Below are 24,114 nucleotides of genomic sequence, written 5' to 3'. Positions count from 1 at the left end.
TTAGTTTACGCACGCTTAGATGATTTATTTCTCTGTTTGCCTCTCCATACAGTAATAGGCTCAATATGTTGTAAATCATAAAAATCATCATAAATGATCATAAAAACACATTCAAACAGCAGTAGAATTAGATAACCCAAAGGAGGAGAAAAGTTAATAAAATGACACTAAATGGCACTTATTAAAGTCATTGACCATCATTGGAATACGATAAAAATATAGGAGTAATTAAATGGAAAATCTAAATAAATACTTGAGCAACAACATTATATATCATTATAAAACAGGGCCTACCGTATATGTTAGAAATACAAAACTAATGAAAAACTGGCATTATGTGATTAATTATTTTGTATCATTTGTCAGTGAAAAGTAGAATCAAACCAAAGTCTTTGAAGAATTAGGGATCATTTTAAAGGTCCCTCTGTTGCTATTGGCACACTGAAGTCCTAATATAACCTGTAGCCTACATGTTACAGGGAAGATCTAATATAAGAGGATATTGAAAGGAATATCTCATGTTAATAGAAATTCACTGAACTTTTCAGCACAGAAATATCATTCAAATGTCATAAAACTAGAAAAATACCAACCTATAATCCGTCATCTGCGCATGAAGACAAACCGAGTGAGAAGTGAAAAAGACAACTGCGAGCTCCCGTCACGTGGTGCGCTTTATGATTTGTGCGCTGTGGATCTGTCTCCAGTTGGGCTCGACAGAAGAAGAGACTCCTCACACTTTGCGGAGCTTTTGCTCTCACCTCAGCCAAACCAGCCACGCGAGAGCATGAGCGGATCCTTGTCTGGGCGGTGCGTCCTCCATGCCTCCACCTAAACAAGTTCATTTGATCTGATGTTTCCCCTCCGAGAGTCATTTCGGAGAGAATGCGTCTTCTCGTTTTTGCGACTTTATGTGGAGTCCTTCTCGACGCAGGTAGGTCGCAAGTTGGAGATACAGCGGCCCCGTTTCAGTCAGCGTGTGGAGGCGCAGTGTGGAGCGCATGTGTCCAGCTTGTATGCAACAAAAACAATGTAATATGTGTAATGTGTGCTAACGTCCTTCCTTCCTTTCTATCTAGATCCTTGCGCAACAGAAGGTAAATGCCAATAGTGCAAAACATTAGTGATAGTTTTTTGCATCCATTCAGGATATACTGTTCCCATTTTTAAGCCAATTCAATTTAGAAAACAGAACTATTGCCTTTTGGTAAATAATTTCCTTTGCGTAAAGTATGTAAAGTCTGTGCGTAAAATCGGGCGTCCAGATCTGAATACAATACAAACATGTAGTGGCTGACTTTATATACTTTTGGTGGAAACTTAAGGAACATAAATAAAGGACAGTAATGTTGCGTTTTTGGTGCTGGTGTTGCGCGCTGAAGAAGCAGTGCTCTGCTGGACTCCTCTGCGCTGTTTTGGCACAGAGGGAAACATGTAGAAACACAGACTCAGTCTAATAACACCCTTAAACCTGATTATGACCTGGTTTCTCTACTCTAGGTGATGTATTTTTTTACTGAGGGGTCTTCTTCTTGTCAGTATAAGTAGCCTATTGGAAAAGAATATGTAGATATTGCCTTTTTGTGCCATTTCTTATTTCCAGGGGTGTTCCGACACCTGTGTCTGATTTTGATCATATTATATTGTTATCGCGGAGAGCCTAAAGTGATTTCAGTTAACAGGATTGCAATCAGAACATATTGGTTTTGCACATTCTGAATACAGAAGGTGTAATGATTTTGTTTATTTTCATGTCATCCTCTGTTTTCTGCCTGAGTATGACATATATTCCCCCCCTAAACAAGTTTTTTTGTTTTCATAATCTCCTCCCAGGTGATGGATGGAGCTTTCAGACATTTGCTTTGTTTAAAGTAATTATGCTGGGGTTGTGATGTTATATGTGGACCTTTTTATCAGATGCGTTTGATGCGGCTGTCAGTTGAGATTAATGTTTGGAGCCATTTCAATGATTAGGCTACTAATATAAGTCGGTGGGGACTCAAATACTGTGTGGTACATTTAGGAAAGAAAGAGCTTTAAGTTGTAACGGAATGCTAACATAAGATGCCAATATCTTTTAGAAATACTAATTGACCCTATAGCAGCTGTATATAACATGCCAGTGTGCCAATTAACACGGACTGATGTAATAAAACTCATTCTCAGCTCTGAAAAATATTCAGAGGTTCAATGAAATGGATAAACCTCACCATTACCTACTGTATGATGTAATGAGTTGTGAAAATATGTCATGCATATTTCAGAGGAGTGTTGCACGGCATGCATATTGTCTTCACAAAAGACAAGACACACCTTCTCCATTTTAGGTTCCAAAGTTTGATTTCTGCAGATGTTTCTGCAGGACCGAATATAACGGCTACAGTCAGATGAATGAGGAGGTTTCAGGCATAAGAAAAGCCCATCCAGGCAGCTTTAAAAGCATCTGATAAAATGTGCAATAGCTACGAGGAGTGCAGTATATTAGGTTCATGTGAAGACGCTGCAGCAGTCATACACTCAGATTTTTACTACCTCAGGGGATGGGAATTCATGCGGGCAATCTCTACACTGGCAGAGTGCATCAAGTCCCTTACTGCTGGTTTGTATTGTAAATGGAGCTTTATCACCTATAAAAGTCCATGGGTTAAAAGGGAAGTTAAAGTAAAAATTCTGCTTTGCTGATGTGCCATTTTCGTTCTTTACAGTTTTTCTCACTTCAATGTGTGAATCTAGAACCTCTCTGTTGACACTCATGAGACAGCCAATAAAAAGGGCTGAAAAAACACAATTAGACTTGGCGAAGGATTTAATCATGTGCTTGGTAAAGTCACAAAACCTCGGCACTGTCCTTCTGATAACGGGCGTAGGGGAGATTGAGAAGATGACATGGCACTCTCATGGAGTGCCATTCGTCTTGTTTGGAGGTGTAACGCCATCAAAGCCTCTCGCACAAAGGCCTCTGCTTGATTTAGGAACACAGCGATTGCCTACAGATTGGATTCACAAAATGTATGGCATGACAATATGACATATAATACACTCTGAAAGGACAAACATAATGTATGCTGTCACGAAAGGAAATCATGGAAAACAGGAAATAGGTGACATTGAACTAGTTGGGAAATAGCCTACTATTTGCTTTCTTGCTGAGAGTTAGATGAAGAGACAGTTACCACTTAGTGTGCAGTAAGCCAGCAGGCGGGTTAGCTTAGCTTTGCTTAGCTTAGCACAAAGGCTGGAAACAGGAGAAACAGCTAGCCTGCCTCTGTCCAAAGGTAACAAAATCCACCTTCCAGCACATTAGTTGGCTTTTTCCAGTCTTTGTGCTAAGCTACGTTTACCGTCTGCTGACTCACTGTACCTACGATGTACAAGTATATAGGTCAGCCTGTCAGCTGTACATTGTTCACATATAACATGTATGCTTCAAATTCTATGGCTATTTTCCAAAATGTTCCGAAATTATATTCTGCATTTGACAAAAAACAGATGTAGCTGAAGCCAAATTATTTTAAGTTGTGAAGAAGTGATTGGCTATTAATGTATGCTATTTATGTATGATATTCATCCATAGGAAAAAAAAGGAATCTTCCGGATTTATGTCTGCAATAGCACTAATGATCGGATCTTTTTGCACTCCTGTTCCTGCTGCGTGCTGCAGGAGATGCCCTTCAGATCCAGTGCTACCAGTGTGAGGAGATGAAGCACAATGACTGCTCCACGCCGGAGTACATCGTCAACTGCACCGTCAATGTACAGGACATGTGCCAGAAGGAGGTACTGGTCAAACCCGATGGTAAGACCCAGTTTACAGTGCATCTGTATAAATGCTCGGGACTGATGTGGATTGAGGTATTTTCTGTTATTAAAATACTCATTTGGAGCATTATGCATCCTTTGGTGGAGGTAGGCTGTCTTGGTTTTCTTATTCTTTGAAGGACAGAGTTGCTTAAGATTGATTATTGAGGGCCCCTGGTTAGCTCGCCCTGGTGGAGCGGGCGCCCATGTACTGAGGTTTACTCCTCGACGCAGTGGCCGCGGGTTTGGCTCCGATCTGCTGTCCTTTGCTGCATTTCATTCCCCCTCTCTCTCCCCTTTCAGGTCTGAGCTGTTCTGTCCAAATGAAGGCGTTAAATTGCCCAAAAATAATCCCAAAAATAAAATTGATTGTTTAGGATGTAAGACACAAGCTAGGCCAGCCAAAAGTAAAAAATATCACAGCTTCCCATGTATCTGCAGCACCCAGCCCTTGGAAGCTATACGCCCTCTGAGCATTACGTTTTATTTCTTTGCCATTCAGATAGGGTAGGCTACATTATTAAGTCGCTAAGCACTTGCAATTTTCTTCATGTACAACAGAGCAGGCAATTAACATAAATTCTGAAGTCTCTACTGGGATGAGCCGAGACAGTCATAAACAAGGTTGTCTGGAAATCCGCAGGTCAAAAAAGATATCGCTTGTAGAAACAGATTTTTTGTTATAATGTGACATTTAGTCTAGTCATGCAAATGCAACCTACGTAAACCGCGAATGAAGTCAGCCGTGATGTTTGCACCTGTTGGCATTTTAAAATGAGAGAAAATACTCATCAAGGATACCCAGCCATCCATTTTGCTTTCCTCCAAACACTTTTAAGTCCTCATATGTGTGGCTTGCTGACCCAGTAGAAGAGGCCGAGCAGGTTACAGCAAATTCCTCTTTTGGTTTTCAGTGTAATAGGCATTGGTATCTGTTATTCTGTTTCTTTGCTCAGCTTCAAAGATGGAGAGAGAAGCATTGATTCATGAGCGGGGATGGACTGTGTAGAGAAAGCACAGTCTTGCAGACAAAGCATCTGAAAGTGTAACGCATTAGTTTTTCCATGACCCATTCTACATCTTCAATTGTTTTTGCTCAATAAGAGACATCTCCGTGGTGTTGCTCCAAAACCCCAGTGAACACTATCTCACCGGACCACTTTATTCGGCTCATTCGTCAAAGACTTTCCTTTGGCTGCAAACAACACATTAGATTAGTTTTGCACAGTGTTACAGAAAATAAAATTGGTTCCGCCTGCAGGGTGCAGACTTAACTTTAATGGGAATTTTGTTTTTTTAGCCTTTCCAAAACCAGAAGCAAAAGAGCAAAAGTATAAGGAATGGAGTAAACTGTGTTTATCTGCTTAAAACAAATAGATGCTAGATCCAACCAGGTACATGTGTCAACATCAACACAAGCATCACTACTACACCACAGATACACTACAGACTACTGCGCAGGTCGCAACACTTCAACCCTGTTGAGCAGGTGCAGGGTTTACATATGCTATACTCTCAGGGAAACCTGTAATCTAGGTTGCCGTTGTTGTTCATTTCTCCCCAATTTTTAATAACATTGCTTCTGGAACATGTCCCGTTGTGTAGATTTTGGTTTAGAATCCTTTATTGGTGATTATTTTATAGTAGAAAAGTGACGCTAAACTACATCGCAGTCAGTCTGCGGCTGCAATGACAGACGGTACCAGATTCCTGTTGTGTTACCAAATATAACCTTACATCAGTTAGTTCTCATCCAAAATGCCTTTTTCTCTTTTAAAAAGCGTTAAAAGGAACAATATTGTTTAAAAATATGAACGTGTGAAGCATTTTAAACAAACTCCCAGAACTGAGTTAATAAGCCAGTTAGCTACAGCCAGGGCAAGTCCTCATTTCTGATGAAAAAAAATCTCATTTTCTAAAAGGTTAGAAAAGAGAAGCTTTTTTTGTTCACCTCAATCTGAAACCAAGAATTTCTTTATGGTTTCAGAATTTGAGGTACATGCTTTTTATCTTGGCCTCGCTGGATGTTAGGTCATAGATGTTACATCTAATCTTTGTTCAGAACATGTGCATGTTTAGCAAGAGCTTGAGGTCAAGGGTTTTGTTTAAGGTGAACACTTTACATAGCCCATGTGATGTGAGGGGTATAAGACAGCTGGCTTCGTACTTAGACACACTATCTTGTAATTTGAAGATTTCAGGTTCAGTGGCTGCAATCATAGCTTTGTGTGATGTCCTTGAGTCATAAATCTTCAATGCTACAGACCTGCTTTTCACACATGGTAGCTGATCGCTGATACTTCCGGTAGAAACATGTGTATGACAAACACAAGTTACATAGTTATCCTCCTTCATCAATAAATAACATTGCCAGATAATGGACCATCCTGCCAACAGAGATTGAATGTGTGTGAATTTGATCTAATAAAATGTTTTTCTTGTCTAACGGGAAAATTTAATTTCAATAGAAATGCCACCTGAATGATAAATTACCTGACACAGCCTGTGATAGAAACAATATGTACCAATATATATTAGATGGAGAAACAACACTTGATAATGGAGTCAGTGGCTCCGGAGTGCAATAAAAGAAAGTTAGGACACTACAGTATATTAGTTTTTCTTCTTCATACAAGCATACACAGTGTCGTAACATATAGGCTACCACACGCTGACAAACATGACTTAATGAGAGCAGACAGGAAGTCAATCGCTCCATAGCCCTGTAGTGCAATAAAATGCTGCAGCATTGCAAAACACAAGTGTGTTATACGTTACTTCTTCAATCTAAGCCATCCAATCACAGCAGGGGAAATTAATCTGTTGTTTGCAACATGCTTAACATCTGAAAGAAAGGATGACCAGCCAATAACGGTGCTTTCTCAGCGTGGACACACTTCAAATTTGGGTTTTTTTCCACACAGGAATCCATTATCGGAAGTCCTGTGCCTCCTCTGGGGCTTGCCTCATCGCCTCCTCTGGCTACCAGCAGTTCTGCACCGGCAGGCTGAACTCAGTCTGCATCTCCTGCTGCAACACGCCGCTCTGCAATGGGCCCAGGAGGAAGCGTCCCGTCCCTTCAGCAGCAATGTCCAACCGGCCGCTTCTCCTCTCCCTGGCCTTCGTCCTGCCGCTGCTGCCGCTCCTCCCTGTGACGTAGACCGGGGATCCCATCACGTCTCCACCGTACGGTTGGTTTTCGTTAGTCCAGGACCGAAGAAAAGAAAAGAACCCTCACTTTGTTGCTTTTCTTGGTTCATTTAACCCTCATGTTGTCCTTGGGTCAAATTTGGGATGTTGAAATAAGCACTGAAAAAGGGAAAAGCGTAACAAATGTTGAAAAGGCGACAAAAACTACTACAAAAAAAGTCCAAAACCCCAGAAGAAAACGTCCAAAACGTTGGAAAAAGCATCAAAAAAGTCAAATAAAGTGACAAAAACCTTCCAAAAAAGCTTTAAAACTGTTGATATAAAGCAACAACAATGTTGAGAAGGGACAAAATAAGAGTTTTTTTTATGATAGACGGGAGAAGTGTTTAGTTCAGACCTATCCAGAAATAAATAGCTGTTAAAGTTTTTTTTTTTTTAATTAATTAAAGGGTAGGTTTGACAAAAATATGCAAAATACGTTATATCACTTTTTGGTGGAGAGTTTGATGGGGAGATACTACTATTACTATTATTTATATATATATATATATTATAATATATATATATTTGTTGGTTCGGCTGGCAGCCCACGCACTCTGACATCTCTCTGTTGTGTGTGTGTGTGGTGTGTTGTGTGGGTGGTGTGGTGTGTGTGGGTTTGTGTGTTGTGTGTGTGTGTGTGGTGTGTTGTGTGTGTGGGGTGTGTGTGTGTGTGTGTGTGTGTGTGTGTGTGTGTGTGTAGTTCAGGACTGTTTGTGAAACTAACAAAGTGTGGACACAGAGTGTATATTGTAATTTCCCCATAGGGGATCAATGAACAGATTAAAATTAAAAAATGTAATTAAATTATGTCTGTCTGTTAACATATATGGCTACAGTCAGTGTTGGTTAGCTTAGCTTAGCACAAAGACTAAATATGGGGAAACAGCAGCCTGGCTCTACCTGAAAATCACTAATTGACACTTTGTATTACTCTTTAATCCGATATGTCTTGGCTGGGTGCAATTGCCTGGCAACCAAGGAATAGGAAGAAATCCTATATTTAACTCCCATAGAATGGTAAGTTATTATATTATCATACTTTTTTAAACAAATAAGATATACTATGTTATTTAGTGAGTTAGGTAGATTTAGGTAGATTTTGGTATCCTCAGACAGAGCCAGACTAGCTGTTGCTGTAGGTGTTATAATAAGATAAGGGCTAACAGGCTGCTCGCTGTAGCCTTATATTTAATAGACAGTTGTGAGAGTATAGTAAGGATGTTTCCCAAAATTCCAGGAAATTGTCAGCATGCAATGATCATTTATTCCCATTTTCACTGTCCTAGATTGCCCTGGGAGCCGGCCCTGGGATCACTGCTGTGACACACCGAAGGAGCAGATTTGGACACCACCCTGGCTTTCTATCCCCTCAGCGTCGAGAAAAAAACATTGAATCTGATCGATATAACACGTTAAACACTGAGGATGACACTGGCAACCTGGAGAAGTGGAAGCATTTGGAGCTTTCCGAATCATTTATTGCACTTGTTACCAGAGAAGGATCCAGTCTGCCACCGAGGCATCGCTCAATTTCTTTGCTTTCTGTCAAGTGGAGCGTTTTTGTGAGGAACCTGCTCTGGAGTTATTTTCTGGTTATTACACGCTGTAAAAGGTACTGGTAGAAGTTGATGTGGAAAATGATATCTCTGTTGAAGCTGCGCTGTGGGTATTCTTTCTTAATGTTAATGTTGTTGCTGCTCTGAATACACAGACGTTGGACACAACTGACATTACAAACCCCCAAAATACACTTTTATTCTTGTTATTCTTATATTACATATAAGTCATGATGACAAAGGCACTTTGATTCAGGCAAATATGAATTTGAAGAGGTATCGTGCAGCATATTAATTATCATATGTATACATATTTTCACTGCCGGACAGTATTGATTGAAATTTTACTTCTTGGAATATGAAAGATGCTGAAATAGTTCTGGACAGTCTATTGGAGTTATTGCTTGTTAATCCTTGCTTGTAAGATTTAAAAGTTGATTCCGTCGTACTAGAAGCTGATTAAATGTATTCATTAGACATTAATATTCCATATATTCCTTTGTGAAATGAGACATAGTGCAGTAAGAACACGCTAGGAGTACAAATACATTCTCACTGGGAAATATGCTTCAGGATGATATCAGCAATATTTCCCTTTAAGTTTGCATTTATTTAGAAGAATTAAACATATGCCCAAATCATAGCTATTATTACATGTTGCCAATGTATCCAAATAATGTGTGTCCAAATAATGGATTTCATAATCTGCACCAATGAGAACAAATTTGACTTACTTTATGGATCTTATTTCCATGTCCAGGTGGTCATTTTCTGAAAATTGAAATTTCCCTCCAAGTAATTAATTTTTATTTCCTTTCATTTTTTTTTAAAGCTGTACAGTATTATTTATATATGTTGAATGCGCTGTTAGTAGACAACAACAATTCAGGCATTCTCTGACTGTGCTTCATTGCCACACATGACAGTATTAACTTCATTTCAGAGCATCCTTTGACTGTTCTGGAGAAGAAGGTTTCAGACGGATGTGGACCATCTGATCAGTGTTCTTCGTGGCAGTTTTATGACTGGTCTTCTGTGAAGAGAAACACTGCATTCTGCTGATTTGTGATGTAAATAAATGTTGCAGAAAACCCAACCTATCCAGCAGCTATAGTTGAATCTCACACAATCTGTTTTACTGTCATTTCTAAAGAGATTGCAGAAAAGCAAACTGTTGGACCTTTTTCACGGCAGACATTTTGACGTATCAAAGTTTCTTTCGCTGAAACTGATAACCTTAAGAATCAACAGTCCCACTGAGCCATGTCAGAGAGTCAGCATGCCCAACACCAGGGCCTCTCCTAAGTGGGATGCAGCCATCATTAAAGGTTTTGAATACACCTGTCCTTTACCTACTATGACATGTCAACATGTCTGCCATGGTCCATTACGGGCAGTTGTTGGTTTCCAGAGGAACTGCCACATTTACACCCAAGTAAACATTCATTAGTTATTCAATTATTGGAAGCTTTACTCTCCATATGCGTTTGCACGCTTTCCTGGAAACAGATATCACATCTTTCCAACATGTTCTGACTTGCTATGAAAAGACTCTCCAGGTTGTGCTATAATTAATTAGAAGTAACTAATTGGACATTTCCCACACTGTGTCCATTTTCCCTAAAGAGTAATTAATACCAAATTAGGCCAGAAACCCACCTACACAATAATTCATTTTTAGTAAGTTACTGGGAACTATAAAAAGCTGTCAAGTCTACAAAATAGTCTCAAGAATAGGGCTCCCCTGTTGATCAGGGGCAAAACATTGAATATTACAATGTCAACACCCTGTCCTTGAAAAAAAGAAAGAAAAGAAAAAGATACATTTTGTATGTGTTAAACTAAAGACCCGCAAAATCTGGCCCCTCGCAGATTTTGATCAGTATGAATTTGGCTTTGCTAAATATTTTATCCTGCTTAGTTTTTGCCACTTTTCACGACCTTTTTTTCAATGTTTTTGTTGCTTTTTCGACCTCTTCTGCGCTTTTTTTAGTGCTTCATGTCGACCAAACTGTAAGTGACAAAACAATGAGTCATGCAAAAATACAGTCAAAGAAATCTGACTTTTTCGATGAAATAAAAGCATGTCAATAAACTCCACATGCCTGGCCCTTGACGGGATTCTCATTTTCGAGTGTGGCCCTTGGTGAAGTGAGTTTGTGAGTTTGACGCTCACACTGCTGAAGGGTTACACATTAGTTGACTTGGCAAAATGAGCACCACTGCAACAATATCCACATGCAGCCTTTCATCAGCTGAACAGTAGAATCCACATCACCTCAGATATAATGCATAAACTTCGGGGGGGTTCGGCGAAGGGAGGGGATGACTTTATTTTGACTCTCTGGGAAATGAAATGCTGGTGGACCCTGGGAGTTTATTTGGGCCAAAATATTCTCTCCATGTCTTCAACCTTCACACAGCCAGACGGAGGACGGCATGGAACCGGTGTAATATTAAGTTAGCTACATTTAGCTAGCAGATTAGATTGTGCATTGTGCAACTTGGGCTTTCCAAACAATTTTACAATGTCTTTTCAGACTGTCTTGTCTTGTGCTATGATTTATGCATTATTGACCAAAGTATTCAAATACATTCCATATCTTCTTACTGTGCATGAGTGTACCTGTGAGGATTTTCAACAACCAAAATACTCTTAGCGCCAGCCTGCAATGAAGCTGATAAAAGACTTAAATGAAGGAGCTGATTCAGGTTTTGTCAGAATGAGCAGTGAATACAGATTATTGGACATAATCTACTGTGTATTACACCCGTCCTGCGTTGCCTGTTATTGTCTTGCGGCGGATTCCAGCAGAATGCAGGTAATTCAGGAAAAGAGAAGATATGAGAGATGCCTAACGTATTGTGATATTAAACTAAAACATCCGGCATGTAAAATACTCTCCGCTCCTTATCTGGTGAACCAGCATTGAATCCTGGCAGTTTTATAGAGAGAGATGCATTCACTGTTGGAGACCCAATGGCGTGGCTCCCACTGTATAAACCCTGCAGTCCACAGTTGAATTCACAATAACTTTGCAGACAGATGAGAAATATGTTCCAAACACAGCCATTAAGAGCTTAAATGAACACAGTGACATCAGATGGCTTCAACTTGAAGGTCTGTTAGCAGCAAAAAGCACGGTGCAGTGCAGTGGTGGAATGTAACAGTACATTTACTCAAGCACTGTACAAATTTGAGGTACTTGTACTTTTTGTCTTTTACTTTTCACGCCACTTTCTACTACTCTGCCCTATTTCAGGGGGAAATATTCTACTTTCTACTCTTCCACATTAATATGACATCTTTAGTTACTAGTTACTATACAGATTAATGTTAATTAGTTCCTAAAATATGATGTTTAATGAAATAAAATTTTATTATAAAAAACAACATAACAGCCTACAAGCACGGCTGTAATGATTAGACCATTGAACACTTCCAGTTTCTAAAATGTGAGGATATATCTGCATCGAGTGCTTTTAATACTTTAAGGACATTTTCCTGATGATACTTACATACTTTTACTTAAAGAACATTCTCGTGACAAAGTATTTTTACAGTGTGGTGTTAGTACTTTTAGGATCTAAATACTTCTTCCAGCGCTGGTGCAGTGAGGGTGCACCTGTGTGGCAGAGCATCATTATGAGCCTGAACACAGAGACGGAGGAGGAAGAGGTGGATGGAGTCAGGACTGACGATCACAGAGGGGAAGTGCCGACTGCAGATCTCCCAGGATTAAGAAGCAGCAAAAACAGGGCATTATTAAAAATAATAAGGGCCCACCTCTGCCTTGCTCTAATGACGAGCACGCACACCGCAGTCACATTAAGGCTCTGGCGGTGGAAATACTTCAGTTGATGAGGGACCGCAACTCATCTACTTTATTTACTGTGTAGGCCAAGTGTATTGGAAATGAGGGGGAAATGATCTATTCTTGTGTGGGCGGGACGTTTTTTCAGGTGGAGATAGCCGGACAAAATGGGGGAAGACAAGATCAAAAACCTCCAGAGACTCCATTGCCCTCAGTTCAGCTATATAGATAGATAATGTACATTGTATAGTTATAATGAAGCAGAGCTATCCATTTAAACGCACCTACTCTCATTTGCTTGTATTAGATATTATTCATGAATCAAATGTAGCATCAGTAGGCCTTTTGCTATTGATTAAAAGCCTGAATTAAAATGAAATTCTATTAAATTACAAGTTCCATTAAGCATATTACATTGGATATGAATAAGCATGAGAAAAAGCATGAATAGACTTCGACAGTTTTCCTAAATCTGATGACTTAGCAGTCAACCTGATACAAGCTGGACTCTATTTTCACTCCAATCCACTTTAGTGCAGTAACACAAATCTTCATTTCAGTAAGTGGGCCAATAAAGAAAAGTAAACACAATTAAACCCCCCCCCAAAGTTACACAGTGCAAAGGGGAAATTAATCTGCTGCGGTGGGAAAGTTAACAAGCATTAGACAAGTGTTAAATGCATTGCACCTCTGCGAGAACCAGAGAAATAAAGTGAACTGGCTTGAAGAATGGTTGTAAAAAATAAAAAAATCCTTTGTTATGCTGATTTTTTCCATTCCAGCAGGAACGTTTTGATAGATGGTGGTGGAAGGGTCAGGAGGATTGATCCAGCAAAAGGTGGGGTTGCCAGGCTGAAACCCTTTTTTTGTTTGCTGTAACAGTGAGTGACTGGCCCAGAGGGCTCGGTTCTTCAAAAACGAGAGCACAGGTGCCCTCTAGTATTCAAAACAGTGACACACAGGGATGCAACGAGCACGCATAAAATGGCAGGGAAAGAAACTGTAAATGTGATTTTTCTCTTGTTTATTGTTCGTTAACTTTAAGTAACCCAACGACCCTTGACTTGTTTTTATTCCTCCCAGTCAAGCAATTTGTATAAATGCCCGATAAGACCACATCCAGTGTTTTCTAATCATTATACGATGATGTCATTGCTCAGTTCAACCAAAAAGAAAGGACAAAAGACACCACTTGTATTTTTTAGTAATATAAAAAGGATAGGCCTTTTGATAGCAGGCTCTCTGCAAATATTTTTGCTCCAGCACTGACGATGCAGAAACAAATTGTTTCACTCACAGATCCTGATAGAGAGTTTCCATCAAGTGTGCCCGGCTCCACAGAGAGGACTGTTCCTATCAGGAGCAGCAGAGCCGAGGGCTTTTTCTAGGGGTGTCAGCACTTTGAAGAGACTCTATGTGAGTGATGAGTCTGCCTGAGGACAAAGGGCCAATGTTCTCAGGCTCTGGCATTGGTCTCAATGTGGTCAGGCGCTCCGAAGCCAGAATCAAGCCCTAAAGCGCCTTGATGCTCATATATTGTCTTTATCAGTGGCCATCCATGCAGCCATGGAGGGTGAGGACCATTTTGTCTGGCCATTGATGGCACCTAAATCACTGATATCATCTGGTGGAGTCAGCAGGGCGAAATGAGGTTGGAAACTATTTTTTTGTTTAGTGAAAAAACACTGTTAAAAAAAAGACAGAAGATACAATTGCAAAGCTGCTCGAGACATTGTTTTTAACATTGAAACCTTTAAAACGGGACTTTACTTGTATTTTACATGTATACATAATACATAGAATACATATTTCTGATGGAAGCTTTTTTTAAGACTAGTTTTTGGGCATTTTCAGCCTTTGTTTTTGATAGAACAGATGAAGACATGAAAGAGGAGAGAGAGGGGGAATGACATGCAGCAGAGGGTCAGAGTCCAACCCAGGCCTTCTGCATCGAGGAGTAAATCTCTGGCTCTGCACCCGCTCTCCCAACTGGAAGTTTACATGTAATCCTATAGTAATGATATTGTTGCTCAGTTATGCTATTTTCTGTGTCATGCAAAAAAGTCTGAGTAGGTGCATTTTTTGCATTTTAAGAGGCTACTTTTATATTACATATTCTTTGTGTGATTGTTTTATCCTTTACATTTCTTATTTTCCTTCTCGTTCTACTTATTATCATTTATTGCACAATAGTTTTAGCTTAACCTCAAAAGTATGCCACCTTGCATAAATGCATTATAAATACAACTTTACTTCAAATCTTTGAGTCTTCCTAAAACTCAAGAACTCATCTGAAATTTTACTAAAAAAATGTAGCCTTTATTTAGAAACTGATGTGTTCTTCTTCAATTTTTTTTTTTTTTTTAAACAGTTAGTAGACCTTTTTTCACAGCAGACATGTTGACATGTCATAGTAGGTAAAGCGCAGGTGTATTCAAAACCATTAATGATGGCTGCATTCCACTCAGGAGAGGCCCTGGTGTTGGGCCTGCTGACTCACTGTAACAGCTCACTGGGACACTTGATGGAACTGAGCCATCATGAGGTGCCGTGAGGTGATCAATTTCAGCTGTGCTTTTCCTGCTATGACCAGTCAAAAATGTCTGCTGTGTAAAAGGTCCATTCATTTAAACAATTGTCTCCCATGAAGTCATGATCGGTTGCATTGACAGTCTCCATCCACCAGGGGGCCGTACGGCGCAGTTGAAGCTGCTGACGCTGCACTAGAAGAAATTTCCCCAAACCCGGAAGCCGTTCCTGAATCGGCCGTGACTGCTATTCATTCAGGCAGCTGCGATTTAAATCAGCCTCAGTTCCGATATCCGTTCATATCGGGTGCCTGGTATTTCGCGTATAGATAGATAGCTAGATAAAGGAGAACAAGCATGGCTGGTCGGCTACCGGCCTGTGTTGTTGACTGTGGCACAGGGTAAGTGACAACAATAGACGGCTAGTTAGCGTTAGCTTGGCTTTAATAGACGGCTGTCAAACAGCTAACGCCCAGTCTAGCTTAGTAGCTTCAAAGATGCTAACGTTTGTTTGCCACGTCTGCTGTCTTGTTCGTTTATTTATGTTGTCTTCAAAGCCATAGTTAATGCTGCAAATTGGCAGGCCAAAGTCCTAATGTGCTTCATGTTGCATGGTTTTATTTTCAGTGCAGCGGTATCGTTGTATTAGCTGCTGCTAGCTACCCACCCAAGCTAATGTTACTTCCTGGACAAGCCTTATAGCTGAAATCATAATATCCGGATTGTTTTGGGTGTTACTTCCATGGTGTGTAATGGGTTACTACCCAGCAAACACTTAAACCATAGGGGAGCAACTGTAACTCGGCCTTTATCCTTGCTGTGTTCCCTTTTTAGGTACACAAAGCTTGGTTATGCAGGAAATACAGAACCACAGTTCATCATACCTTCATGTAAGTAAATGACTCATACAGGTAACCAGTGGATCAGACACTACAGGGGGATATGGAAAATATAAATAGATATCACTAGATCAATAGATTTAAAAAAATATATATTTTAGTTTTGTTTAATATATTTTAGGTTTTATGAAATGATATGTTTAAATATGCAAATTATGCATTATCTTAGTAAATATGCACTAATTCATTAGCTACAGGGAAGTGCAAGTTTAGCGATACTGAAAAAAAACGAATTTAGGGCTTAGTTGATGTTGTGATAAAGGTAATTAATTTTAATTATAATGGCCTGAAAAAGGTCTTAAAAGTCTTAAATTTGACTTGAAACCTGCTTAAACTGTGTCATACCATCTGAATCTTATACCGGCCCATGCCTAAGCTCTACCCATTTTCATGATCATGTCCAGGTATCGCAATCAAAGAATCAGCCAAGGTCGGGGACCAGGCCCAGCGCAGGATGATGAAAGGTGTTGATGACCTGGACTTCTTCATCGGGGATGAAGCCATCGACAAACCATCATATGCAACAAAGGTAGGGAGGAGTGTTAAAGAAGCCCATGGAATGGTTTGTTTGTGAAGCAGTCTGATCAGAGACTTAACATTTTCCCCTCTTGACTTCAGTGGCCCATCCGTCACGGGATAGTGGAGGACTGGGACCTGATGGAGAGATTTATGGAGCAGATCATCTTCAAGTATCTGCGGGCAGAACCTGAAGACCATTACTTCCTTTTGGTAAGACCAGAGTTGTATATATTATCAAGAGGTACAGCCTCAAATGGACATGAAAATGGCATCTAGACATGCAAATTTAATTATTTCTGACGGTCTGATTTTTACTACCAAAATACATGTCTAATTTCCTGAAATAAAAAACAAACTGTAAAAGATTTTTTTGTAGCGTAATTGAAGTTTCTCTTTGTTGAGTTTGTTGACCCGTTCTAGAAAACAAAATGTATAATAGTGGCTTAAAGTCATTCTGTGTTCACATCCGTGTCTCTCCCTCTCTCCCTCCCTCCAGACAGAGCCTCCCCTCAACACACCAGAAAACAGAGAGTATACAGCAGAGATCATGTTCGAGTCGTTCAATGTCCCCGGCCTCTACATTGCTGTTCAGGTAAAACCTAAAGCCTTCAGCCACACAGCTGGCCAGTATATTTTTTGACTAAGTCTTCCAGCCACAACTAGAAAAGCCATTTTGGGCACATTTGAAACCAGACTTGTGGGCTCTAGGTAGAATGAGGATGTGATTCAGAGGCTAAATGGGGAAATAAGTTGTCACTTCTTGTTTTTGGAAGTTTCACAGTCTGTTTTTAAATGTCCTACTCCTGCACCATGTCACTCAGTATTTTTAATAGTTGTTGCCACAAGACAGTGAATTTTTACCCGTATCTAAATCTTCCACAAACCGAGGAGAAACACCTTGTTTTTTAAGGACCATAATAATTGCGTTTTATTAAAACGTCTGATTTTCTTGCATCAGGCTGTCCTGGCGCTGGCTGCCTCCTGGACGTCCCGACAGGTGGGAGAGCGCACACTGACAGGGACTGTGATCGACAGCGGAGACGGAGTCACACACGTCATCCCAGTGGTGAGTGCTGCAATTTCCAGGATTATTTTTCATTTATTTTGTCCTAACTCATTCTCAACCCTAAACTTGAAAGTAAAGTTTATCGATTTAGCACTTTTCACAGATACAAATCTCAAAGTGCTTCACGTTGAAGTGAAATCCAATAAATAAAAGTCATAAGACTATAAAGGGAAAACATTGGTATATAAAATCAGACAGCCATAAAAGCCCTTGTCTAACTAAAAGAATGTTTTGTCTTCACCTGCCCATTACAGTAAGGATGGTCAGTCCGCATACAGAAAGGCAATGAGTCTTACCGTCATTGACAGAACTCTATGCATTTTGCTGTTATTTCTGATAATTTGATGAAGAAAAGTATATTATGTAAATAAAACACCAATGTACAAAATTGCTTAAAAATATTAGTATTCAAATACTGCCTTAAAATTCACCGGGATAGTCTGGTGCAGCCTGACCCTGGAGATAAACCTGAGGTCAGCGCTCATATTCTAGTTTGTTTAACATTGTTTTGATACAATTGATAGATTGCTCTTCAACACATTTAGAGAGGATTTGAATTGCTATTTTTACTCTCAAATCATTTTGGTGCTTGTGATTTTCCTTTTTAGCGGGGGGGCCAGAAATTCCTCTATGCAGGAAAAACCCTGATTAACAACAAACTTGTGCACCGCTGTGTTTCCAGGCTGAAGGCTACGTCATCGGGAGCTGCATCAAGCACATCCCCATCGCTGGTCGAGACATCACGTACTTCACCCAACAGCTGCTGAGGGAGCGAGAGGTGGGGATTCCTCCGGAGCAGTCCCTGGAGACGGCTAAAGCTGTCAAGGTCTGTGTTCTTTTCTGCCATCTTTACCAGGGCTGCACAATTAATCTCCATTTTATCAAAATCGCGGTATGGACTAGTGTAATGTTTTACATTTTACTTTCTTAGTATCAAACACTCACTTCCTGTGGGTTTGAAAGGTGGAGAAATGTGTGTAACAAGCAAGAGATTCATGAATATCACATTATAGCTTCACCTGGTACAGCTTAGTCTAAAGCTGTTTAGCTCACACAGGAACAAGTAACAATTAGATGTTGTTTTATAGTCATTTTAAGGACGTTATGTTCTTGCACTTTCAGTCATTCTTCTTTACTGAAACTTGCAACAAAAGGCCCCATAACAGGAAGCGATACACAAGAGTTGACACTGGTTTCATGCTGTCCCCGTCATGGGTTCCTCAGCATGTCCACTAGATGTCAGTGCAACCACAAAATCATATCACTCTGCAAGTTTTAAAGTTCTCATATTGTGCTCGTTTTCAGGTTCATAATAGGTTGTATTTAGAGGTTGAACCAGAGCAGGTTTACGTGGTTTAATTTTCAGAAAACAGAGACTTCTTCTAAATGAGGGTGCACTTCCAACTTTGCATGGAATACCTGCAGAACAGAGTTAGGCATCTCACTTCTTTACCGTCATTGTTGGGAGGCTTTGGGCTTTTACACTTTGTAAGCCTATAACGTGCACAAAAAAGAAAACACAATAAAGGAAAGGGTGAAGGCCAAATAGCATAATATGAGCACCTTAAATAGAAAGATGTTTACCTCATGTAACCATTTAAGGTTCAAAACACATGAACCATATATATTTAATTCAATATTAATCAATATGACCAAACGTTTCATATTACATTTGGTTTTGCTGTTTTAGTCTTCTTGCGTTCCCACCACATTGTTTTAGTATCCTCTAAAAGTTGTATTGTTGTAAAGTTGCTCTGTATTGTGTTTTTTTAGGAGCGGTATAGCTACGTCTGCCCTGACCTTGTTAAGGAGTTTAACAAGTACGACACAGACGGCTCCAAGTGGATCAAACAGTACACAGGCATCAACTCCATCTCCAAGAAGGAGTTTACCATTGATGTTGGCTACGAGCGCTTCCTGGGGCCCGAGATCTTCTTCCATCCTGAGGTTGGTTGATTGATTTTATTTGACCACTTAAATATAAAAAAACTCTTTTAATCAAAAGTCTTTTAAGATTGCTGTTTCATCGGATGGATTTTTTTTAGTTTTTTTTTTTTACCAAGTGTAATTCCTCGCCTTGAAACTTAATATTTTCCTTTTGCTATTTGGTCTCGTCCAGTTTGCCAACCCAGACTTCACCCAGCCGATCTCAGAGGTGGTGGACGAAGTGATCCAGAACTGCCCCATTGATGTCAGACGTCCACTGTACAAGGTACAGAAACTCTACAGCTGCTACAGTGCCAGTTACAGTTAGTTTGTGTATCTGTTGTTACATCAGCGTCTGCCTCTGTCTGTTGCAGAACGTCGTGCTCTCCGGAGGCTCCACCATGTTCAGGGACTTTGGCAGACGCCTGCAGAGGGACCTCAAAAGGTCTGTGGATGCACGACTGAAAATGAGCGAAGAGCTGAGCGGCGGCAAGTTGAAGGTGAGTAAAGAGGATGAAGTTTTAGTATCAAAAAACCTTTTGAAATGCAAAAAAACTTATGCACAAGTACTTGTAATTCAAGCCTATTATTAGTTGTTTTGCTAGACCTTACTCCTATGCTGCAAAGGAGGGTCTGGCTAGTCCACACAGCATTCCCGGATAGGAAAAAAAAATAAAAACAAAAACTGCTCTGGTTTATTGGCATTTCTTCAACCACTTGCAGTCGTCTTGAGCGGCGCTAAGACCCAGACACATTGACGGTGCCTCTGCAAAATAGTCTCGGGAAGGAACTTGTTTTGGTGGAAAATGTGTAGGTTTAAAAGTTGTTTTAGTCGTGTATCAGAAAACTCCGATTGGACAGATAGTCTAGCTAGCTGTTTGGATTTACCCTGCAGAGACCTGAGGACCAGGTAACCAGGGTCCTCAGAAATCCACCGGAGGTTAGAACGCCAACACAAAGAGGAAGGTGACGAACATCTTGCCAAATATGAGGGACAACTGGCGAATTAACGGCAGCACCTAAATAATCCCAGAAGTGGAACGTCGTCAATATGTAGCTTATTAAATATAGGAGTAGTATTTCAAAAAGAATTAAGTCAATTTGGTTCAAAAGTTTTTAATACAGACGGGCAAAAACAAAAAGGTACTTCAATAATGGAAGTTTCCAGGTAGTGGTGTTTTTTTTTGTTTCAATATTGAATAAGTTACCCTCTCTGTTTTGCAGCCCAAGCCCATTGATGTGCAAGTCGTCACTCATCACATGCAGCGGTATGCGGTCTGGTTCGGAGGATCAATGCTGGCGTCTACTGTGAGTATCAAAACAATGTTTTCAGCTTCTCTAACAACACATAATCACCCCTCCTGCTGCTATTTCTAAATCGTTTTGATATCAGCACATAATTAGAATAGTTTCACATGAAAAAAACTTATCAGATATAAACAGTAAATGGCAAAGGTATTTTCCATAAGCCCCAGACTTTGGTAAACCTTTTTAGGGACTGGGTACAGAAATTTACTTTTCAGGCACCGACCAAATTGCCTCTTTAGCATCAAATATTAAACAAATGCTTTGTCATTCAATACCGTAGAGCAAATCTCATCAGTGACAGTGAGCCAATAAGCATGCAGCATGCTTCTACCAAGATCTTCTAACGTTTGTGATTGGCTTTCTAATATTACGCGTTGTAGAGGCACGCAGGAAATCTCTACATCACGCACAGAGACGGGGCTCACGTAGTAGGAGATTTGTGCCGTAATGTTGTAATTTTGTTTTATAATGTTGGTCTCAAAAGAAGGATCCTATTTTAGGAATCGGAATCAAAGTCACGTTATTGGTTTCGTTACCAGTATCAAATATTTTTAAACAATACTCAGCCCTACATTTTGTCAGACTAAACACAGTGTGCACACACTCATTTTAATTGAAATTTATTGAAAATGTGATGGTACAGGATATTAAATCCTCTGTTTCCTCTGTCTCAAACAAAACAAAAACGATGTAAACAAATTTGAAGCACATTTTTTTTATAAATCACTCTAATTTCATGAATTAAAATTACTTGCATTTCATAAATAAGTACAAACAATAAATAAAACAAATAAATTACCAACAAGCTTTATAGTTAAAGTAAACATGACATATTTTGACAGACAAAATGTATCCAAACTAGTTACTGGAGTTAACTGGAGGGGAACGCACAACTTCTTCTTCTTCTGGTCGTTTGTTCCATGCTTTTTCAAAAACTGATCAAGCATATTTAAGATTGGCACTTACCAGAGATTTATTCAATGGTAAAAATATATATGCTTGCTTGGGGTGCCTTTTCATGGGCAGCCCCCCCACTCTGACATCTCTCCACTAGTGCATGTATAGGTATTGAGCGTGTGTGTAATTCAGTGTGTGTGTGTAACAACAATAACAATAACAACAGAGTGAAAAACGGTGTAATTTCCCCTTGTGGGATTAATAACGTTTTTTATTATTTTTATTATATGCAAAGTTCTTGTAATTATTGCAATCATAGATGTTGGCTTTACTTCTGAAATGGGAAATGACCCTAACGAGGAGCATTTCTGTTTTGGCAGCCTGAGTTTTACCAAGTGTGCCACACCAAGAAAGACTACGAGGAGATCGGGCCGAGCATCTGCCGCCACAACCCCGTGTTCGGAGTCATGTCTTAGGGCGTCGGAGGACGGCATTCAGCAGAGGCCAAGGAAAACGGAGGAACCGCCCTAAGACCTCACATGCTGTGGAAGTCCCATGAGCCTTTGCATGGATGCTCCCGACAGACCTGTTCATTCGGATAAAGCAGTGGACCAAACAAACTGCCAAAATAGCGGCAACATCCTCACAAATTAGAGGAAGGAGGTGACTCAGCCCAAAGGATCCTTCAAATAAGATGTTTACTGCAAGTAGGTTAATAATAGATGATAAATCTTTAATTTCTGCGTGCCTCGTATATGTACTTCTATCCTCACAGGGTTGTAATATGTAATTAATCAACATGAGTCCTGTATAAATGCACTTCTGTGTATATGGGTTGGGTTCTTGCTATATGTTATATACTCTAAAAGAAGCAGGACGTGCTTAGCTAGATCATTTTCCACAACGTTCATTGAATAAAACACCTTTTGATCATTAAGTCATCAAATGGGTGCAACATACCCCAACAAAACAATCGCCAGATATACTGACCCTTATTTCTGTCTCTTTTTTTGAATATGACCCTCGGTACCTGGATAGAATATTTGTTTGAATTTAGATTATTACAACAAGTAAGGCATTTAAAAAATATTATATGTTTAAATCATTTTTCCCCAAGTTCAATTTAGATTAAGTCTTTGTCACCGCTTTCCTTTGACATTTTTTTACTTGTATTAATCATCTCTTGTCTTTAAAAAAGAAAAAATAATTCATATTAATATATGAACATGCAGTTTGAATGACTGTTGTTGGACCATCACTGTTGCCTAGATCTCAGTTATACTGGATAGCCTTGTACTGTACCAAATCTGGATTTCAATGCTGGCATTCCAATAAATGCCAAGGAGATATTTCTACAGTTGTGATTTCTGTTTTTCAAGTTTTCGAGAAGACCATGAATGCATCCATTCTCAACTTAACATTGCTATATTTATGTGAGGGAACCCCTCCCCCCCAGTACTGTAACTGTATCCCTTTAAAGTGACCATTGCATGATGTAACAGTTTATTTCCATTGAACCACTTCATGCGCCTGATTGGTCAGTACGGCGAGCACTATCCAGAGCTGGTGTTTGTCATGGTGCTCACTTATTTCTTGCAGCAGAAAAGTAAAGGACTCATGGATTTAGCAGTTATTTAGTATATTATTCTATGTATTTGAATATGATATGCTGTAGAAAACTAAGAAAAGGAAAAGTGAAGATTTGCAGCAATAAAAAACCGAAGGCGGACAGACTGAGGCATGTCTCCCGCTGAGAGGCTCAAGGTGCTCCTCTTCTTGGCTTTGTTCTTCGGAGCAACAGGATTTCTGTTCACGCTGCTTTCCTGCGGGACCGAGTACTGGCTGCTGGCAGCCGAGTCCTGCAGCCGGCCGGAGGACGGCTATGGAGAAAGTGGCCTGAGAGAGGCGAAGGGCAGCACCGAGGTATTTAAACGGAACACTTACGAGGTTGTTTGCATAGCTTTTTCAAACACGGAGGCAATCCAAGAAAGGATTCAGAAATAGCTAGTTAGGGAAATTAAATAATTTAAAATGTAAGCAAAATAAGATAAAACATTGACCACGATACACTAATAGTTAAGGAATGTAGTATTTTAGGGAAACCACAAATACAAATAATTTTGATTTATATTTCTATACTTTATTGTAAAAGTGCAAAAGTTAATAGAACACAACATGAGAAAATATGTGGTTGTTTTACATGTTTTAAGCCCTCAACATCTCTTTCCAGGCAGCGGTGCTTGGTAGGCACAAGGATTAGGCAATGGTTATGTGCCTTGAAGTCAACATTGGGGGCTTAAAACACCATAGAGCAAAATATGTATACGCATGAAAAGCACCATAGAATAAAAAGGAAAAGAGATAAAATAATAAAGTACGTTAGTATCATGGTACACATAGAGTATACATACAGAATTAGAAAAAAAGGTACATTTACTCTAAGACTGTAGTAGTCTGTGGTACTTGTACTTTAGTTAGGTATTCCAATGTGTGCTACTTTATACTTCTACTACACTACATTTCAGAGCAAAATACTATTCGCCGTTTGTGATCAAAACGTCATGTCCATGAAGAATGAAGATACAATTGAATAAGATAGCAATGTGTATT

At 39.7% G+C, this 24,114-nt stretch overlaps 3 protein-coding genes across 4 annotated transcripts in view; all 3 read left to right on the top strand.

Moving 5' to 3' along the window:
• The first annotated feature begins 650 nt into the window (after positions 1 to 650).
• LOC116673894 (ly6/PLAUR domain-containing protein 1) lies at positions 651 to 9,637 on the top strand. Of its 2 annotated transcripts, none has more exons than XM_032506242.1 (4): positions 651 to 934; positions 3,662 to 3,796; positions 6,723 to 6,989; positions 8,277 to 9,637. In XM_032506242.1, the coding sequence occupies exons 1-3, from the start codon at positions 886 to 888 to the stop codon at positions 6,956 to 6,958; spliced, it is 420 nt and encodes a 139-aa protein (XP_032362133.1). In that variant the 5' UTR covers positions 651 to 885; the 3' UTR covers positions 6,959 to 6,989; positions 8,277 to 9,637. The 2 variants fall into 2 exon arrangements, with proteins under 2 accessions (XP_032362133.1, XP_032362132.1); XM_032506241.1 differs by having other exon boundaries at positions 659 to 934; positions 6,723 to 6,984.
• Positions 9,638 to 15,074: 5,437 nt separating this feature from the next.
• Positions 15,075 to 22,856, top strand: LOC116673892 (actin-related protein 3). Its single transcript, XM_032506239.1, has 12 exons — positions 15,075 to 15,290; positions 15,724 to 15,779; positions 16,193 to 16,317; positions 16,407 to 16,517; positions 16,804 to 16,899; positions 17,266 to 17,373; positions 18,056 to 18,199; positions 19,147 to 19,320; positions 19,493 to 19,585; positions 19,674 to 19,799; positions 20,524 to 20,607; positions 21,885 to 22,856. The coding sequence occupies exons 1-12, from the start codon at positions 15,247 to 15,249 to the stop codon at positions 21,978 to 21,980; spliced, it is 1,257 nt and encodes a 418-aa protein (XP_032362130.1). The 5' UTR covers positions 15,075 to 15,246; the 3' UTR covers positions 21,981 to 22,856.
• A 243-nt stretch (positions 22,857 to 23,099) lies between these two features.
• LOC116673893 (transmembrane protein 182-like) overlaps positions 23,100 to 24,114 on the top strand; it is a 5,905-nt gene continuing 4,890 nt past the window's right edge. Inside the window, exon 1 of the mRNA XM_032506240.1 lies at positions 23,100 to 23,427. Within this exon, the coding sequence (XP_032362131.1) occupies positions 23,245 to 23,427 (183 nt within the window). The 5' untranslated portion in view covers positions 23,100 to 23,244. The remainder of the gene's footprint in view (positions 23,428 to 24,114) is intronic.

This window comes from Etheostoma spectabile, chromosome 24, assembly GCF_008692095.1.
Source record: "Etheostoma spectabile isolate EspeVRDwgs_2016 chromosome 24, UIUC_Espe_1.0, whole genome shotgun sequence".
Lineage (NCBI taxonomy): Eukaryota > Metazoa > Chordata > Actinopteri > Perciformes > Percidae > Etheostoma > Etheostoma spectabile.
This window is presented reverse-complemented; position numbering and strand designations above follow the sequence as displayed.

What these genes read in the sequence shown, in the direction of transcription:
- LOC116673894 (XM_032506242.1), top strand. Translation starts at nt 886, where the DNA reads ATGCGTCTTCTCGTTTTTGCGACTTTATGTGGAGTCCTTCTCGACGCA. An exon ending in TGGAGTCCTTCTCGACGCAG is followed by an intron (nt 935 to 3,661) that starts GTAGGTCGCAAG and finishes TGCGTGCTGCAG; the next exon opens with GAGATGCCCTTCAGATCCAG. An exon ending in GGTACTGGTCAAACCCGATG is followed by an intron (nt 3,797 to 6,722) that starts GTAAGACCCAGT and finishes TTTTCCACACAG; the next exon opens with GAATCCATTATCGGAAGTCC.
- LOC116673892 (XM_032506239.1), top strand. Translation starts at nt 15,247, where the DNA reads ATGGCTGGTCGGCTACCGGCCTGTGTTGTTGACTGTGGCACAGG. An exon ending in TCACACACGTCATCCCAGTG is followed by an intron (nt 17,374 to 18,055) that starts GTGAGTGCTGCA and finishes CTGTGTTTCCAG; the next exon opens with GCTGAAGGCTACGTCATCGG. An exon ending in GATCAATGCTGGCGTCTACT is followed by an intron (nt 20,608 to 21,884) that starts GTGAGTATCAAA and finishes CTGTTTTGGCAG; the next exon opens with CCTGAGTTTTACCAAGTGTG.